Source organism: Oryctolagus cuniculus, chromosome X (genome assembly GCF_964237555.1).
Source record: "Oryctolagus cuniculus chromosome X, mOryCun1.1, whole genome shotgun sequence".
Classification (NCBI taxonomy): Eukaryota; Metazoa; Chordata; class Mammalia; order Lagomorpha; family Leporidae; genus Oryctolagus; species Oryctolagus cuniculus.
Genome location: NC_091453.1, coordinates 5,025,413 through 5,044,547, shown reverse-complemented (window position 1 = coordinate 5,044,547; position 19,135 = coordinate 5,025,413). Strand labels below are relative to the sequence as shown.

The 19,135-nt window shown below is 46.0% G+C and overlaps 1 protein-coding gene across 7 annotated transcripts in view; it reads left to right on the top strand.

Annotated features, from left to right (window-relative positions):
- The first annotated feature begins 333 nt into the window (after nucleotides 1-333).
- The window catches only part of PHKA2 (phosphorylase kinase regulatory subunit alpha 2), a 71,625-nt gene continuing 52,823 nt past the window's right edge, over nucleotides 334-19,135 (top strand). For 4 of the 7 annotated variants that reach the window (XR_007911989.2, XM_070066321.1, XM_051826884.2 and 1 more), the window contains exon 1: nucleotides 339-812. Coding sequence is in view for 5 of the 7 variants with exons in the window: in XM_070066321.1 (XP_069922422.1) it covers nucleotides 735-812 (78 nt within the window). In the remaining 2 variants the exon portion in view is untranslated. 7 annotated transcript variants of the gene reach the window in all.

Here is a 19,135-nt window from a genome sequence, read left to right as displayed (position 1 = left end):
GCGGCGCTGAGGGCAGGGCCGTGAGCTCGTCACAGCGTAGGGGCGGGGCTTCTAGCTGGGTTCCTTTCTTACCGTTGCCCCTCGGGCCGGCCTCCGAGGACGGGGCTCCGTGGTGGGGGCAGGCCCAGAGCACCCAGCTGGCCGCGGCCGAAGACCTGCTTCTCTGGCCTTTGCTAGGGCTGGCAGCCAGCTGCGGAGTGAAGGGGCTTAAGGAAGCAACTTCATTCCCACTCTGAGCTAGATTCGACACTGTTCCCACAGGCTGCCCCTTTTACATCCCCCTCAGGCTGCTACTTGGAGGGTTCCACCCTGCGAAGGGGAAGGGGCGGGGCCGAGTCCGGCCTGGGTGGGCTCCCGGGCGGCCCAGGTCGGCCAGCTTTTCTCCCGAGGGCCCTCCTCCCGACCACCGAAGGACAAAAGAGGCCCGGGAGAGGCATCCTCACCCCTTGCCCGGAACCTAGGTCCTCGCTTATTCCGGGGCCACTCAGGACTTGCGAGAGCGTGGCAGGTCTGGCTAAGGCGGAGCCACCATAGCGCCAGCCCCCATCTCCGCCCCCGCGCCTCCCAGCGGAGCCAAACTCTGGTTGGCTTGCTTTCCAATCACGCTTTGGCTCTATGGTTTTGAAAAGTCCTGGCCTCCTCCCGCCCTGCCCCATCGCTAGAACTGACAGAGCCTCAGCGTTCGGGGATCAGGCCCGCTCGGAGGCTGCAGACTAAGATCGGGCGTCCGGGAGATGCGGAGCAGGAGCAATTCCGGGGTCCGCTTGGATGGGTACGCGCGGCTGGTGCAGCAAACCATCCTGTGTTACCAGGTAAGAAGGGACCATCCGCCCCACGGGAAGAGCCAGTCCTGTCCTCTCGCGTCACTCATTTTCCCCAGGCCTCTTCTGTCCCCTCTCCTGACCTGGGACCTTGCAGTGAAGCAATTCCCTATGTGAATCCAGTCTTTGCTAGCCAGTGGTTATCTCCCCACTACCACCCCATTTGTCTGTACAAGTCAGGAGATCCAGCGGCTGCTTCGGCTACTTTTCTTAGAGCTCTTTGACCATTGTTTACGATTAAAGACAGGAGCCCCTTCTGGGACTTGTGTACCCAACATGTCTTTGTGTTGAGTGTGCTCCTTTTCAATGAGAAGTGTGTGCAGATTGGACAGAGTACACTAAATGAGGACAGGAGTGAAGGAGCTCCAGAGGTTTGTAGCCAGTTCTGAGGTGTAGGCCAGCTGCTACTGTCCCTCCCACGAGCTATCATGTTAGCAACCCACCTGTGAGGGCCTTGGGGCCTACGCAAGAGGTTGTTTTACAGATAAGAAAACCGCAGGACTAGCAAGGTTACTGGATGCAGCAGAGTCAGGCCCAAAAGCATGTCATCTGTTCCCAAGTTCCAGGGGTCCTGTGAAGCTACCCATGTGGTCTCTGAAATAGGAATATGCCTACTGTGCTTTGTTTTATTGGTCCAAAGCTATGCGTGGGTCCCTCTTGTAGGACCACTGAACTATTTTTATTCCTAGTGAAGACAGGGGTTGTGTTGCTTGCCTTCAATCAACAGAAACTATTTATAGGGCCTTCAGAGTCAAAGAAGGGAGTGGTATTTGGTGGTTAGAGGCCCAGCCTGCAAGTGGGGAGCCGTGGTACCCCCAAGCTGCTGACTTTTTCTTTCTTAGCCGATTTCTCAGCCTTGGTCCTTCCCTCAGGAAATAATTTTTTTTTATTTGACAGGTAGAGTTAGACAGTGAGAGAGACAGTTGGTTCACTCCCCTAATGGCCACTATGGCCGACACACTCCACCGATCCAAAGCCAGGAGCCAGGTGCCTCCTCCTGGTCTCCCATGGGGTGCAGGGCCCAAGCCTTTGGGCCATCCTCCACTGCCTTCCCGAGCCACAGCAGAGAGCTGGGCTGGAAGAGGAGGAACCAGGACAGGAGCAGCGCCCCAACTGGGACTAGAATTCGGTTGTCAGTGCCGCAGGTGGAGGATTAGCCAAGTGAGCCATGGCGCCGGCCCTCTCAGGGAATATTTATTGTGCACCTGCTACATGCAGGGGACTCTTGAAAAGTGCTCGGCTTCCAAAGAATGAAGCATTGTAGAGCAGTGACATTTGTGCCTAAGGTAACTAAAAGCTTTTAAAAAAGATTATTTATTTGAAAGAATTAGAACAAGAGGCAGAGAGAGAGGTCTTCCATCTGCTGATAAACTCCCCAGCTGGCCACAATGGCCAGAGATGCACCGATCTGAAGCCAAGAGCCTCTTCTGGGTCTCCCACATAGGTGCAGGGGCCCAAGGACCTGGGCCATCTTCTACTGCTTTCCCAGGCCATAAGCAGAGAACCGGATCAGAAGTGGAGCAGCCGGGACTCAAACCAGCACCCAATATGGGATGCCGGCACTGAGGCGGTGGCTTTACACCATGCCACAGCACTGGCCCCAAGAGAGTTTCACATTAATTCATTTCACCTCTTGCCAAACAAGCTTGCTGCAAACTTTGAGAACGTTCTCAGTTTTCAGAGCCTGCATGGCTTTTTGGCTCATACATGGAGGGCTGTGGTCCTTATTTGGGGAGCTTGAAGAAAGTACTCCTAACCTAGTTTGATGGGGTGGGAGAGGGATCTTCGAAGAGAGGATATTCAAGTTGAGAGCTAAAGGAGGAGGAAGCAAAGGATGGTTATTTTGTCCCTTTCTTCTTGAAATTTTATAATGCCATCTATTACATGTTTTAAAAATCCAGGTTGCAAGGTCTTTCTCTTAATTTCTATGATGGCGGCGGGGGGGCTGGGGGGGGGGAGGAGGCTGTGAGGAGAACTGATGAATCCCGATTCTTCTCAGTCCTAGACCCGAGTTTGAATTCCAAGCTCTGCCTTAAAGGATTTTACTCATTCTGTCTGAATCTGTGCCCTCATCTGAAAATGGGGGTTAGAACAGCTATTTCCATTGAGTTACTATCTAGAAAAAAATTAGTGTCCAATACATCACTTAGCAACTGGTGGGCAATGAGGAAGTAGTGGGTTCTCTTGATGGTATTATGACCTTAATATAGGCCACGTGTTAGTACCCAGCCCTAGTGGTTCTCTCACACGTGACAAATCTGACCCACAATGCTCCCCTTTCCCAAAGTCCTTGATACATTTTCTGGTCCCAGAATATAACAGCGTCTCCCTAAGTACAGATATCTCATCAGTTCCGTTCTTTTGTATCAGATAGAGCTCCAGGCATATGAAAGGTTCCCTTAATTCCTTGTTGATGAAATACTTCCTGCAGACTCTGAGCTGTCCAAGTGACCCAGCTATTGGTCCAGGCATGCCTTCCCTCAGGAGCAAAAGAACTGGGTTGGACTTTTGTCCCAAACATTTTAATGATTAAAGTTGTCTGAGCCTTCAGTTGTATTTATTTTGGGGGTAGAGGTGACAAGCCCTCGTGTTTATCCTTTTTCTCTTCCTAGCTGCATTGTCGAGCTCTGCTGGTTAACCCCAACAGCACGACAGCGCTGAGAAGTCCCGTGAGTCTGCAAGTGCAGAGTTGTACGCCTTCTCACCCAGCCCTGCCCCAACAAGTATTCCCCACACGTAGAGAACTCCAACCCGTGCAGGGCTGATCTTCAGCAGCTCACCTACTCACACTGTACAAGTGAATGGGCAGTTCTGTTATGTATATTTTACCACACTAAAAAAATGAGCTAGACCAGTGGTTTCTAAAATTTACTGTCCTATCTTCGCATCTTCTGGAGATATGTACAGATGATTAAGGTGTTTTTCAACCTCAGCTGGTAGATGGGAACCCTTTAGATTTGCTTTCTAAATTGAGGTAACTTGAGGTATTTGAGATAATTTGTTCCACTTGTTAAATTCTGTTATATCTGTCAACCTAATCACCATTCTTCTATCAGAGGTAATAGTTTCTATCAGCTAACATGTCAACCATGTTTCCTGCATCTTTGAAAGAGAAGAACTTTGCCCACTAGTTATTTGCCATATACACTTGCTACTAAATGTTATTTGAGTCTTTAGGGCAAAGCAGAAAAAGAGCTATGTTTGTAAGTCTCCTGTGAATTTTGTAAATATACACTCTGGAAAATATTGTCAAAAATTCGTTAAAAAATAGATTTCTAGATTATTTTGGCCCAGGTAAGAAATACTCACTTGGTACGTTTCTTCAATAGCAGCTCTGAATGAAGATGCATTACTAAAGTATCATGTATGAAGTAGTGATAAGAGAATATGGATCAGAGGAAAAAAACAGGCATGGGTATTTGGCCCAGTAGTTAGGACACTAGTTACTCTGCAGGCATCCACATCAGAGTGTCTGGTTGATACCTGCCTCCAACTCCTGACTCCGGTTTCCTGCCAATGTGGACTCTGGGAGGCAGTGGTGATGGCTCAAGTAATTGGGTTCCTGCCATCCACAGGGGAGATCTGGATTCCCAACTTCTGGCTCCTACCCTGGCTATTGCAGGCTGTTGGGGAGTAAACCAGCAGAAGGGGGAATGTTCGCTCTCAAATATTTAAGAAGTAAACACTGCTTTGATTATTTCAACCGCAGATTATTTGGTACAATAAAGCAAATTATTAAGTGATCAGGACAGTAACACTCTACTATCTGGTGGCAATGAAATTTAAAATAAAAATGGAATAAATAAAACGAAGTACAGAACAAATAGTAACAGCAATGAAGAACAATTTAGGACAGGGTTAAAAAGAATGTAAGTACTGGAAAATAATATGGCAGAAGAATGGGAGGAGACTGGAGTTAAAGCATTCTATCAACATTAAGGAGGAGGATAGAAGTAGTACATCTTTTAAGCCAAGAGTTTATGTTTAAGCATTACCACAGATAAGCGGAATACATGACTATCTAAATAATAGAGGAATAAACAAAGTCTGATTACTCGAGGAGAAGGAAGGAGGTGTTTGGGGAAGATGCAAAGTAAAAAAAGAAAAAAAAAGGCTTGCTAAGTTTAAAGGACAAAAGAAGATGCCAGTAAGTCCAGCCGTATTAGTACTCAGAATAAACGTACAGGCTTAAGTCAGCGGGATAATGGAAATTATTAGATTTGAGATATGTGGTTTCTGAGAGACAGAACCCAGAGCATAGGCTGCTGCAAGGTTGAAAGTAAGCTAATGGAATAAGACATGAGGCAAAAACTAGCCACAAAGAAGTTGCTGTGATTATGCTAATCAGGTTTTGAAATTTTAAAGCAAAATTATTAAAGAATGTTATTACTAGATGACAGAATGGTAATTAATCAAGAAAATAAAGCAATTTTACACTTGATATTAGCCAAAAGGCTGAGAAGCAATGAAAAAAATATAGCAATTTTATGAATGATAACATAGCTTCAAAGTATATAAACTTGACAAGTCTATAATCCTTGTGGGGATTTGTTTTAAATGTTTATTCATTTTTATTTATTTGAAAGAGAGAGGGAGAGACAGATCTTCCATCCCCTGGTTCACTCCCCAAATGCCTGCCACAGCCAGGGCTGGGCCAGGCCGAAGCCAGGAAACGGAAACATTGCCCTGTGAATGGCAGGAGCTCAGGTATTTGAGCCATTATTTGCTTCCTCCCAGATGCATTGGGAAGAAGCTAGATAGGAAGCAGAGGAGGAACTCAATCCCAGGTACTCTGAAAGGGAATGTGGACATTCCAATTGGTGGCTTAACCTGCTGTGCCACAAACCACCCCCCATCCCAAAAGTGAGAATTTTTAAACCTCGTCTCTCAGATAGTAATAGATCAAGGGAAAGAATTAGGTCATAGAAAATTGGAACACTGTAAGAAACGAACTGGATTAAGTATACTCCATATACATAGTACTACATGAATAGGCAGGGATAAACTGATAATTCAAGAGTGAGAATTAGTGAAGCAAAATCCTTATGTGAATGAGAGGGGATGGATTAGCTTACCTGTGGTAGGTGCCAAGTGTGGAGGCAGGGTACCATGTTCTCTTTGGATTATTTCTACTTCTCAGCAAAACCTGAGGCCTGATCATTAGCTGAGAGTGAGGACAGAGAGAAGAGAAAGTATGGAACAATCTTTTAGGAGAATATGGGAAAGTTTGAACCAGGGATTTCTGGTATAATTGTTGGGCAACACTAAGTCATTTGTTTAGGAGGAATTCAGTCAGCATGGCTGAATGTGTTTCTACATGTGTGCCTTCAGAGTAGGCATAGACTCACATTTAACCAGAGCTGGGGATTTGCCCGGCAAGTATGTTGAAGTGAGAGAGAGGCAAGAGATTCACAGGTAATTCCTACCTTAAATAAACTATTTCAAAAGAGAGAGAGGGATAGCTCCCAACTCCTTTTATATGGCCAATTCTCTGTGCTACCCCAGTCCAACAGGGCAGGATGAGAAAACAGGAAATCCACTTATGAATATTAGTGAAAAAATACAAAGTAAAATACTTATACACACATCAAGTATGGTTTATATCCCAGGAACATAAAAATTACTACAAAATGTATTTGGGTAATTTATCACATCAGTATGTTAAAGAAAAGCAGTATGATTATCTCAGTAGATGCAGAAAGGTACTTGATAAAATTCACCATCCACTAATGATTTTAAAAGCACCTTTTGGGGCAGGCCTTGTGGTACAGTGGGTTAAAAGCAGCCGCTTGGGTCATCTGCATCCCATATGGAGTCCCTGGTTTGAGTCTCAGCTACTCTGCTTCCAATCCAATGTCCTGTTAATATGCATCCTGGGAGACAGCAGGTGATGGCTCGAGTGTCTGCTACTCATGTGGGAGACCTGGATGGAGTTCGAGGCTCCTGGCTTTGGACTGGCCCAGACCTGACTTTTGCAGCCATTTGGGGGAGAACCAACAGACGAAAGATCTTGATCTCTCTCTCTCCCCCATACTCCCCTCCCCTCTTTCAAATATATAAATCTTTAGAATAAGGGAGCAGTATCTTTAAAGTCAGAAACAAAGGGTCACCACTATCATTCCTTTTATTCAGCATTGTAGTTGTGACCCATGCAATGACATTAAAAGAAAATAGGAGGCATAGAAATTATCATTACTTGCAGAAATAAATGCTGTAGAAAACCTGAAACTGGGGTTGGCATTGTGGCACAGTGGGTTAAGCCACCACCTGGGACACCTGCATCCCATGTTGGAGTGCCTGGTTCGAGTCCTGGCTACTCTCCTTCCAATCCAACTTCCTGTTGATGCACCCAGGAGGCAACAGATTGTGGCTCAAGTACTTGAGTTCCTGTCATCCATATGGAAGGCACAGATGGAGTTCCTCAGCGACTTTGCCCTGGTCCAGCCCTGGCTACCGTGGGAATTTGGGGAGTGAACCAGCAGATGGAATATCTACCTCTGTCACTTTGCCTTTCAAATACATCTTTTGAAAGGGGGAAAGGGAGAGGGGAGAAGGGAGTCTTCCCTCCACTGGTTCACCACCCAAAATGGCCACAATGGTTGGAGCTGGGCTGATCCGAAGCCAGGAGCTTCTTCCGGGTTTTCCTCATGGGTACACGAGCCCAAGAACTTGGGCCATCTTCTACTGCTTTCCCCAGGCCAACAGCAGAGAGCTGGATCAGAAGTGGAGCAGCCAGGACTTGAACTGGCATCCATATGGGATTCTGGCACTGCAGGTGGCAGCTTTACCCACTACACCACAACACTAGCCCCTCAAATCTTGAGAAAAATATTTTAAATTTCTTTGCTCTCCATTCTTAGAACAAGATTTTCATAATTAGACATGAAGTACATGAAAAATGCATCTTATGAAGAACTGCACGAATTTCAAAGACTTTATACCAAAATATACTTATCTTTTCATTACATTTTTCCTATGAGCTTTTTGAGCTACTGTCCTAGAAGATCCATATGTGATAATCAAGGTACCCCTTTATACCAGCCACTAATTCATAAGTGTTACAATTTCTTGTAAAAGCTTTCATAGTAACAGCCAAAACCATGAAGTATCTTTGAATAAATCTAATGGGAGGACTAAACATGCTCAGAGAAGGTTATAAAGCTCCATGGAGGGACATAAGATACTTAAATAGAAGGAAATACATACCATGCTCTCCCCACAAAGAATTATTAGTTTGAAAGGCAGAGTGATAGAGAGGGAGAGAGGGAGACAGATCTTCCATCTGCTCGTTCGCTCCCCAGATGACCACAGTGGCTAGGCTGAAGCCAGGAGCTTCATTCAGGTCTCTCACATGGGTAGCAGAGGCCCACACACTTGAGCCATCACTTGCATGGTTGCCCAAGATGTGAGCTGAACTAGCAGGCTTTTTCTTGGAACACCATCTTTCCTTGCAAGATTGATCTATGGTTCTTCACACTTGAGTATTTAACACACATTTTCTGAAAAATGAACAAAGTAAGCCTGTTGCTTTAAGGAAACTGTCAAGATTTGTTGCCAATGATAAAATTTGAACTTTGTACTGAAATGAGATTCTGGGAAAACTTGTATCTTCCAGAGTTCAATTTCTTGATACTCACACTTTTTGGATGAGATTGGTGGGGATATTAACAAATTTGATTTTTAAAATATTGTTTAATGGAACGTGTCACCATTTGAAACAGCTGCATAACTCAGTAAACCAACATTTTCCAAATGACCAATGCTTGATGTTATGAAATCACACATAGGCAAATGATCCATTCAAAGTGCAAGACAGATCAATGAGTTTTCAAATATCAGCGTACATAAAGTTCATTGTTAGGATTTCAGGTTCCATATTCAACTATTTTTTTTTTGACAGCCAGAGTGGACAGTGAGAGAGAGAGAAAGGTCTTCTTTTTCCATTGGTTCACCCCCCAACAGCTGCTGTGGCCGGCACACTGCACTGAACCGAAGCCAGGAGCCAGGTGCTTCTCCTGGTCTCCCACACTGGTGCAGGGCCCAAGCACTTGGGCCATCCTCTGCTGCACTCCTGGGCCACAGCAGAGAGCTGGACTGGAAGAGGAGCAACCAGGACAGAATCTGGCGCCCCCGACCGGGACTAGAACCTGGGGTGCTGGCGCCACAAGGCGGAGGATTAGCCTACTGAGCCATGGCGCCGGCCTCAACTAGTTGTTCTTAATTAAGAAACCATCAGTGCTCTGATCATATCCAAGAATATTCTTAATTATCCAGAAAGACTTTTAATATAATCTTCACTTTTTGAACTACATATCTGTGCAAGGCTGGACTTTCTTCATGAACCTCATACTAAAGTAACCATGGCCACAAAGTTAACAGAGAAGCAGAGATGAGAATGTAGCTGTCTTCTAGTAAGTCAGACATTAAAAAGATTTGTAAAACACTGCCACCTCCCTCATTGCTTTTTAGTTTTGGAAAAAGTTTTGTTTTCAAATAACATTAAAATGTTGTATATGTTAATGTGCAATAGGTTTATTTAATAAATTAGTAAGTTTAAATTTTCTCAGTTTTAATTTCCAATATGGTAAACATCAACAGCTAGAATTCACATAAACAAAAAAATCTGAGGCCCGAGTATGAAGGGGGTCCTGAGGTCCAAAAAGTCAGACCAGCCGGGAAGTTCGAGAGCTGTCTGCGGAAGACCACGAAGACGTCTTCAGCCTGATCTGAGAGACGCTCTGGCACAGTCCCGGTAGACTGTTTTCATTGGTTGGGTCTGGGTAATGGGAATATGGGCGTTGGACATATTTTTCCTCTTATCTGCGTTTGAGGGTTTATAATTTTTTTTAAAAACCAAGACCATATTCATAGTCATGGTCCTGGAGTGATCTAGAAATCAGCTTTAACTCCTTCTGTTCCCCCATTTTCCACCTAGAATGCAGAGAATTTGCTGATGGAGGAGATCACCAACATATATCTCAGCTCCACCCGCTTTAAGATTTATTTTAATTTATTTGAAAGAGTTACAGAGAGAGGTAGAGATAGAGAGGTGTTCCTTCCGCTGGTTCACTCCCCAGATGGCTGCAACGGCCAGAGCTGCACCGATCTGAAGCCAGGAGCCTCCTCAGGGTCTCCCATGTGGGTGCAGGGGCCCAAGGACTTGGGCCAGCCTCCACTGCTATCCCAGGCCACAGCAGAGAGCTGGATCGGAAGTGGAGCAGCCAGGATTCGAACCGGCACCCATGTGGGATGCCGGTACTTTAGGCCAGGGCTTTAACCCGCTGTGCCACAGTGCCGGCCCCATCCACCCACTTCCTGTCCATGCCTGTGTTCCAGTCCCCTCCAGTCCAAGCATGTATTCCTCCTCAAGCCTCCCAATTCATTCCCTGCTTCCACTCTTGGCCTCTCTTACCCAAAGCAGTCAGTGGTCTTACATCATTGCTTTCCTGTTCACAACATTCCCACGGCTGCGATGGCTCTTAGCATAAAATGCAGAGTTCTTCCTGTGACCTGCCAGACTGCAAGCCGACTGCAGCACCCTCCCCTCACTCACCGGGCCCTGGAGTCCTGGCAAGCACTTAACAAGCTCAGTTGGCTTGAAAACTTGGTGTCTCTCTCTAGGGCGGTACCAGGTAGAAAAATGAGAGAAAGCCACACCCAACTTCTCAGGCCCGCAGCAAACCTGTGATCTTTCCCAACAAACCTGGGCACCACCGGCTACCACCAGGACCTGGGAGTTTTTGTTTAAGGCTCTTTTCCTCTCAATTGAATAAAACCCAATCAAACACCATCAATCTTTCCTCCTAAACATCTCAAATCTATCTGCTTCTGTTCCTATCAACCTGATCTCCCGCCAGCCTCTCCCATCTCTACCCTACACTGGTCTCACCATCTGCCTTCTTCCTGTATCCACTCAGTCCCTTCCCGGTATTTTTCCCCAGTGCAGCCAAAGTAGGCTTCTTCAGGGACAAGCACCAGCATTCTGGGCAGCCCTGGGTCCAAGTAGGGCACAGAGGACATTTTGAGTCCCTGGTGCGAGAGAGGCTGTGACAGATGGTCGTCTGATCTGTGTGTCAATTTGGGAAGGAGAACACTCCATAGGAAGCATTTTCTCCGGAAAACTCCTGGGATAATCCTCCTTCAGCTCTCCAGTGTGGGTGCAGCAAGGAGGAAGGCTTTGCTGTGCCTTTTTCAGGACAGCCCTTAAATATTTTAGTGTCCCATAAAAACATTTGAGCAGTTCAAAAAAATTCGTAGAGCTTCCCTTTGCCAGTAGAGGATTGCAGTAACCCATCCAGGGGTGAGATTTCCAATCTTTTTCCAGCTTTGCAGGGATGCAAATTGTCTAATCAAATCACTAGTCCTTAAAGAGCCTCAGAGGGAACCGAAGGGACATTTTTCAAGGTCATTTGCTAGGAAGCTGACAGCCTCTGAAGATTGTTCTGTCTTCTTAGGACCAGGCCAGAGCAGTGGAGAGAAATAGTTTAGATACACCAGACTTCTGTGAAGAGCGAGTAAAGTTGTTTTCCCTTTGTCTTTATTTTGTGTGCTAAACTAGTGAACCTGTTGTGAGGTAGCCCGTGGCTAGACTTGGTCTGGGTTCTTGTCTCGGCACAAGAAGAAATTTAAGGAAGAGATGTAGATAAAGGGTGAGCAGAGAGTGAGGTTTATTTAAAGCAGAAGTACATATTCAAGGAATGGTCACTGTTCATTTTTCAGAAAATATCAAATACCCACGTGCACTCAAAAGAGAAAGCCACAATTAACAGGGTTTTGGTGGTCCTTTTATATGAGCTGGGGGCAAAATGCCTTCCTGGGCGAAGCTTTATTGAATATTCAAAGAGGGCGGAGCTTGGGATAGGGTTTGACTGCCGTCTGTTGAGTACCACCAATTTCCTTGTGTGTGATGAGAATGGGAGCGTGGACCATGGTAGTTTTATTATAATGAACTAAGTAAGGTTCATCTCAGGGACGCAGCTAGCAGCTGTATTGGATATTTGTAGCTGGTGCTTGTTCTAAAAAACCACGCAGCTGCCGTCTGCACCAAAAGGGATTCGATTTAAGCCGTGCATGTGGGGCTGCAGCACAGGTGTTGACACTCCTCAGCTTCTCTTCGCTAAGTCTCTCCCCTGCCCACAAACTTGAATAGGCTGTTGCTTTAAATATTCTGTCAAGTTACATTCTGGCATATTATCTTTGTCACTTATGTTTGTATTTAAATATCACTGTTAATGAAATAAACATCACATCTGTCTGGGAAGAACATAATTCATGTTCAAGTACGCTTTGAGAAGCGATTCATAATCAAATGGGTTACAGGCATCTCTCCTGCAAAGCCTGCTCCTCACAGAGCCCAGATGTCCAGTAATGTGTGTGATGTCTCTGGGTTCCAAAGCTGAAATATTCATGGAATAAAAATCAACCTTACTGAGAATTCCAAGTAGTAACATCTGAAATTCTTCTGTTCAGATGACAGTTTGCTAGTGTGGCACCCAGTAATCCATTAATATCTCACATGTCAGGTATGGGTCAGAGGGAACCGACAGCTGCCCCTCACCCCCGAGTTTATTCTGTAGTTTCCACAGCACCAGGCCAAGGACTGACAGCTCAGTAACCCCGCCCCCCACCCCACTGCAGGAATTGGAGAAAGAGGCAAAGATGTAAGTCTTTTAAGGACAGCGATAGTCACTTGCATCTTCGATTGTAGCTAAAGTACTCAGCAGTTTCTGTGAATCTCTAGGTTCTAAGATGAGCCTTGGAATCTATAAGGAAGCCGGACCGAAGTAGTGCTTGGCACCCCACCTAGTCCATTTCCCTGTAAGGCGTCACTGGGTGCAAATGCCTAGGCAGCCTGTGTACTGTTTGTCAACCCAAAGAGGGAATGCTCATAAGCAGCAATTTAGAGAAACACACCATTTGAAAATGAAAACTGCCCACCTGTGATGCCCTGAGGGCAAGCAGGAGACTACTGCACCTTAGAGCTCAGTTCAAGATTTTTCTGTGCCACCTGAGGCTTACCTATGAAATTGTGCAAACTCTGGCTTCTAAACTGATGTGAAAAGCATTACCCACACAACTGGTAGTCAGTTATGATGCAATCATTTTTAAGTAATGCTATTATAATTCCCCCTTAAAACACATCAAGTCCAAAGCATTGCCCTTCCCTACTCCATATTTATATTACATATGATTTATTTTTCTGTATTAGAAAGGCAGATCAACAAAGAGATCATCTACTGGTTCACTCCCTAAATGCCCCCAACAGCTAGGGCTGTTCCAGGCCAAAGCCAGGAGCCTGGGATTCAATCCAGGTCTCCCATGTGGGTGTCAGGGACCCAGTACTTAAGCCATCGCCTGCCTCCTCCCAGGGTACACATTGGCAAGAAACTGGATCAGAAGCAAAGCAGGGTCCCCAACCCAGGTGCTATGATATAGAATCCAGGTGTCCCAGGCAGGATCTTAACCACTGTGCCAAGCATTTGCCCCTCCCCTTTAATATCTAAAAGGTAGCTGCTAGAATGAAATTTCAGAACAAATGAATTTAGTATTAATACATCTTTGGAATTTTTCTAATACTTGCTACAATAATTTTTTGCATCACCAAAACAGGGAGTAGTGGTAAACAATCATGTATTTTTTGCATTTACCCTAGTCTTGTGGGTATTTCATATGAATAGTTGAACTGCACTTTCCTCCTTTGGAACTGACTAAGGAGGATTCTTAATATGAAGAGGGAAAAGATGGAAGTAGGAGGTAGGGGTTGGCCCAGAGGCCTCCGAAGCCTGTGCCGTGGAGTGGAGTGAAGGGAACTGCCTGGGGGAGGAACAGAGAAGGCTTCTGGAGAGGGACGTGAGGGAGAGTCGGTCGCCAGAGGACACTACAGACAAGGCAAGGAGTGCGTGCGTGGTGGGTTTCCTGGGGGGCTAGAGGAGGAAAGTGTCAGGTAGGCTGGACTGCAGAGGAGCCAGCATGTGAGTCTCACATGGCAGTCTAGGGGATTTACATGGTCTTGTAGGCACTGGAGAATTCTCAGCCAGGCAGTGAAGTCTTGAGATTCCAGGTCTTGCTCCGACCACCCTTTGCGCGGGCATGGACTAGATCTATATGGAGCTAGTCCGGTTTGCTTGTGGGACCACAGACGTGGGGGAGAAGAAATGTGTGTGCTGCACCTGTTCTGGTGCGTGGATGATAGCAGTCATCTCCACCTTCCGGATAGAAAGTGAATGGCAAACTGTTCAATGAGAGCAGTCTGGCTGCCACGGGCAAGCCTACGTCCTTTGCCTTAGTAGTATCTCAATTTTGCCCATGTTTAATAGCATCAGATACTTGTTTTGATGCCACCTTGCTCACTGTGGCCATATAAGCACCCATGGTTATATTTGTCAGTTTTCTTTCAGTTGTAAATGACAATCTCACCTCAAATGGTCTTCTAGCACAAACGAGAATTTATTGTTCAATAAATTGCTGAGAAGTCCAGGAGGCTGTTCCAGATCTAGGAGCTCAGATGGCCAAGTGTACATCGCTTGGCCCTGTTTGAGTGGGCCATTTTATTCCCCAGCAGGCTCATCTCACAGCGGCAGAGGTGGCCCCTTGGCAGTTGTGAGTTACAATCGTCCAGAGTGGTGGGCTGCACACCAAGAGCTTTTTCTGTGGTGGCTCCAACAGAAATCCTGACCGAGTGTGGCTCTCAGTTGGTCTGGCTTGGGTCATATGCCTGCCTATCCTTGAACCGCATTCCAGATTGGCCAGCTTGGCTCACATGTCCTTCCCCACAGCTGGGGCCAGGGCCAGGACAGAGGCCAGGTGGGGTCAGCCTCAGCAGAACCACACTGAGTCAGGGCAGGGCAAATTATAGACCATGAACAGAAAAGGGGAAGCAGGTGTCAGGCAGCACCAGTCCCTGCAGGATGGGGCTGAAGTGAAAGGACACGTGCTCTGAACTCTGATCCAAAGGGAAATCCCATCCTAGAGAAGTTAACTTACTCAAGAGCACAAGGCTAGGAAGTGGCAGAGCAGAGATCCAAATCCAGGGGCGTCTTACATGGAGCAGAGTCTATACCCTCAACCACTATGTTGTCCACCAAGCCTCGTGTGAGGGATGGACCCAGAGGACACCAGCCACAGAGCCCCACATGCCTGTCTTGTTCTTCTGTTGCCGCGACATGTAGCTTTGGACCTCCTCATCACTCACTCATTCCGTGAGTGTGCTCTAGGTAGTAGCTGGCCCTTTTAAAACTGGTGTCTGGAGGTGACAAAATACCCCAGGTGTGCTCACCGGTGGCCAGTTTAGCGAGACTATTCCCTTTGCTCTACATGCTACTGGCTGTGTGGCATGTGGCTCTCATATGCAGTTGGCAGGCTGCTCAGTGCTGTGCAATTGAATTTTCTCATGCCCAAGTGTTGGGGGCAAGCTGGACTGAGTTACAGGGTAACTGCTGGGCTTGGGGGCTGCTTTACAAAAGGGGGCAGAGGCTCTGTGAAAGGTAGCATTGTGGTCCTGTGGATGCGGTTGTATGTGTAAACCGACTTGAGTTGATTCAAAGTGGGCAAGGTGGCTGGTAAAATCAGGTCAGCAACCATTTATTAAACAGGAGAGCCCAATAAGTGCTTGTTGATTTCCAGCTAGTATGTTTCTGTCTGTTGTCCAGATCCATTCGCATTTTGCTTCTTCAGTGTTGGCTCCGTTTGCCACTTGGCAGTCCTTCCCTGCCCTTCCCCTCACATGCTAAGGAGCAGTGTGTGGCACCATTTCAACATCTTCTCTGTGTTGTTAAGATCTACCCCATCCCCTGCTTGCTCTGAGGATCAGCCAAGAAGGTTGTGTAAGCGTTTTCTTGAGCTTGCATGAGGAAGGCTTCAGCTTTTTGTTTCCAAAAACAGGCAGAGTGGACAGAGACAGAAAGGTCTTCCTTTGCCATTGGTTCACCCCCCAATAGCTGCTGCGGCCAGCACACTGCAGCCGGCACACTGCGCTGATCTGAAGCCAGGAGCCAGGTGCTTCTCCTGGTCTCCCATGTGGGTGCAGGGCCCAAGGACCTGGGCCATCCTCCACTGCTTCTCCGGGCCACAGCAGAGAGCTGGACTGGAAGAGGAGCAACCGGGACAGAATCTGGCACCCAGACCGGGACTAGAACCTGGGGTGCGGGTGCCACAGGCAGAGGATTAGCCTAGTGAGCCGCGGTGCCGGCCCTGCATTTGTTTTTAAACTACACACACAGCCCCTTAGGGAGTCGTGTACCCTGTCCTCTGATCACTCTCCACCACAGTACCCCTGCCCTCACTGAAGTTCACTGCCCAAATTTCTGCCACAAATTTCACCTCTATCCTGTGAGGTTACCGTTCTTTATCTTCCCCATCTCATCTGGGATTAGCAATAAACTGTTTCCTGTGTATGAAGCAACTCCCCTGTTTTGCCCACTTTCCTACTTTTAAAGCAAAAATGAGGCATCATCTCTTGAATCATTTCCAAGGTCCGTGCTATGACTGTCTGATTTGCTTCAAGGTTTTCTGAACAAACACTGAAAAGAATATATAATAAAATGAGCCCTCTTAAGTGGCAAGTAACTTGCATTAACTGTGCATTGTACAAATATAAACATCTACAGTTTTGTCTTTGAAAAAATATTTCAGACACTAAATCAGTATAAATAGCCTTTATCATACATTTATTTATTCAGTACCTAACTATAGGGCCTTGGTTTAAAATGGTAAACAAAAATATGCACTTTGCACATGGGAAACTTATACCATGGGAACACCGTTTAACATTGTGCCAGAGGGGGCTGATGTTGTGGTGCAGTGGATTAGGCCACCACCTGCAACACCAACATTCCACAGGGGCATGAGTTTGTGTCTCGGCTGCTCTGCTTCTGATTCAGCTCCTTGCCAGTGGCCTGGTAAAAGTAGAAGATGGCCCGAGGATTTGGGCCCCTGCTACCCATGTGGGAAACCCGGATGAAGCTCTTGGCTCCAGCCTGGCTCAGCCCTGGCTGTTGCAGCCATCTGGGAAGGAAACCAGCAGACAGAATATGATCTCTCTCTTCTCCTCTCTGTGGAACTCTTTCAAGTAAGTAAATCTTCAAAAAAAAAAAAATCATGCCTGAAAGGTAGCCCATGTTCCTGGATCAAAAGACCCAATAGAGTTGAGATGGCAATATTCCCTAAACTGGCCTGTAGGTGAGAGATTTAACATGAAGTTCATTTTCTTGCATATGTATGTCCAGTTGTACCAACAGCGCTTGTTAAACAGGCTCTGCCTCCATTGAATTCTCTTTAGACCTTTGTCAGAAATCGTTTTACCATTTTTCATGTAGATTTATCCATAGATTCTCTATTCTGTTCTTTCCCCCTTGTTCAGTTTACACACATTAAGGATTGTTAATTCTTCATGGTGAATCAACCAGCATGGTTTGCTGTGTCTTTCTTGTCACAAGATGGGCAGTGTTTTGGATACAGGTTGATCTGATAGCCTGGTTCCAAGAGAGAACATGAAACAGAACCACAACTGACCAGGAATGGACGTGAGGCATGAATGACAATGTTTGTTGTAATAAGCTACTGGAGATTTTAAGTATTGTTTCTTACCAGAGCATAGCAGCCAAGCCCTGGGCCCAGTCCACTTTGGAACTTAGGGCTCTGCCCTTCCCTTCCCACCCCCCCCCCCCGACCCCAAATGGTAGCCAACAAGGGTGCTTTCTGTATCAGAAACTGAGAGGAGGTAGAGAAGGCGAGAGGGGCAAATGGCTGGAGTTAGACTACAGTCCTGTCCAGCTGTTGGCCACTTGCCCTGGCTCAAACAGCTTACAGTAGGCTCGTCTGTCTCAGCCATGTCTTCTAGGGTTTAAGGCTTTGCTGTCAGGTTGGCCTGCAGCAGGGCACCGAGTCTCAGCACAAGGCTGTGCTGTCTCCACTAGGACTGTACTGTGATGCCCACCATGTATTTTCTTAGCTGACTGCGTAGCACCATTTTGAGATCTGTTCCATCCATGTTCTTCATGACTCCACATCTGATCACTTTAGGAAATAGCTATTGAGGAGAGTGCATATTATTCTAGGTTCAGCCATTGAATCTATAGTATTCTTTTTCAGGCAAAGGTATATAAGATTTAGTAAAGCAGATTTGTACAGATGAGCACAGTCTGAAGGGAAAAAGCAAGACCTGGATATAGAGAGAATGCAGAGTTGACATGTTTCAAAACTATCAGACAAAGAAAGTACCTGCACTAGCAATATTTATAGTAATGGTGCCATTATTAAAGTTTTCATTCTATTTGAAAGGCAGAGATAGAATTCTTCCATCTGCTGGTTCACGCCCCAAATGCCCACAACAGCCAGGGCTGAGGCAGATCAAAGCCAGGAGCCAGAACTCCATCCAAGTCTCCTACATGGGCGGCAGGCACCCAAGTGCCCAAGTCATCACTGTTGCCTCCCAGTATGTGCATCATCAGGAAGCTGGAGCAGAAGTGGAGCTGGGACTCTAACCAGGCATTCCGACGTGGGATGCCAGCATACCTGTGGTACCATAACCCCTGTGTCAAATGCCCACCCCTACAGCAAGAGGGCACCCCAGACTTTCTTCCTAATAAAAATGGTTATTTTGAGCTCATTGGTAGATTGTTCTCCTAGTCACATGCCATCTGATTTGAATATTTTAAAAAGAAATATGAATGAAAGCTGGTTAAATAATATCAAATAATCAGCAGTTATTAAGCACTTACATGTGCCAGACACAATCCAAAATGCTTGACATGAGTTAACTCATTTAATCTTTACAAACAGCCATATGAGGTACAGGCACTGTTATAATCCCCATTTCAGATGGAGACACTGAAGACATTTGCTCAAAATCACAGCTGGATTGTGGGCTGAGAGCTTTGAACGTGGGCAGTCCAATTCCAGAACCTGCACTGTTAAACAAGATACACAGAAGGTCGTCTTTGTAGGTAGAAATGGTTGAAATACCAGGTTAAAAGAAACTAAAAGCCAACTCATGAAAGAGCAAATCTAGTGACCACCCCCCCCAAAAAAAAACAAAATGAACAAATGCTTAAATTGATCGGTAGTCAGAGAAATAAACATCTTAAAAATAAAGTGATAAGAATCACTTTACACCAACCGAAACTGAAAAGAAATTAATATTGATAAGTTGCTAGTAGGGATGGAGAATACTAAAGTTAAAAGTGCATATACATACAGCCTCTTAAGCCAGCAGTCACATTTATGAGTTTCTATTCCATAGAAAAAAGCACTGTTGAAAAGAACATACCAGGGTATTTTTTGCAGTTTTAAGTGGCAAAAATAATCATGCCCAGAAA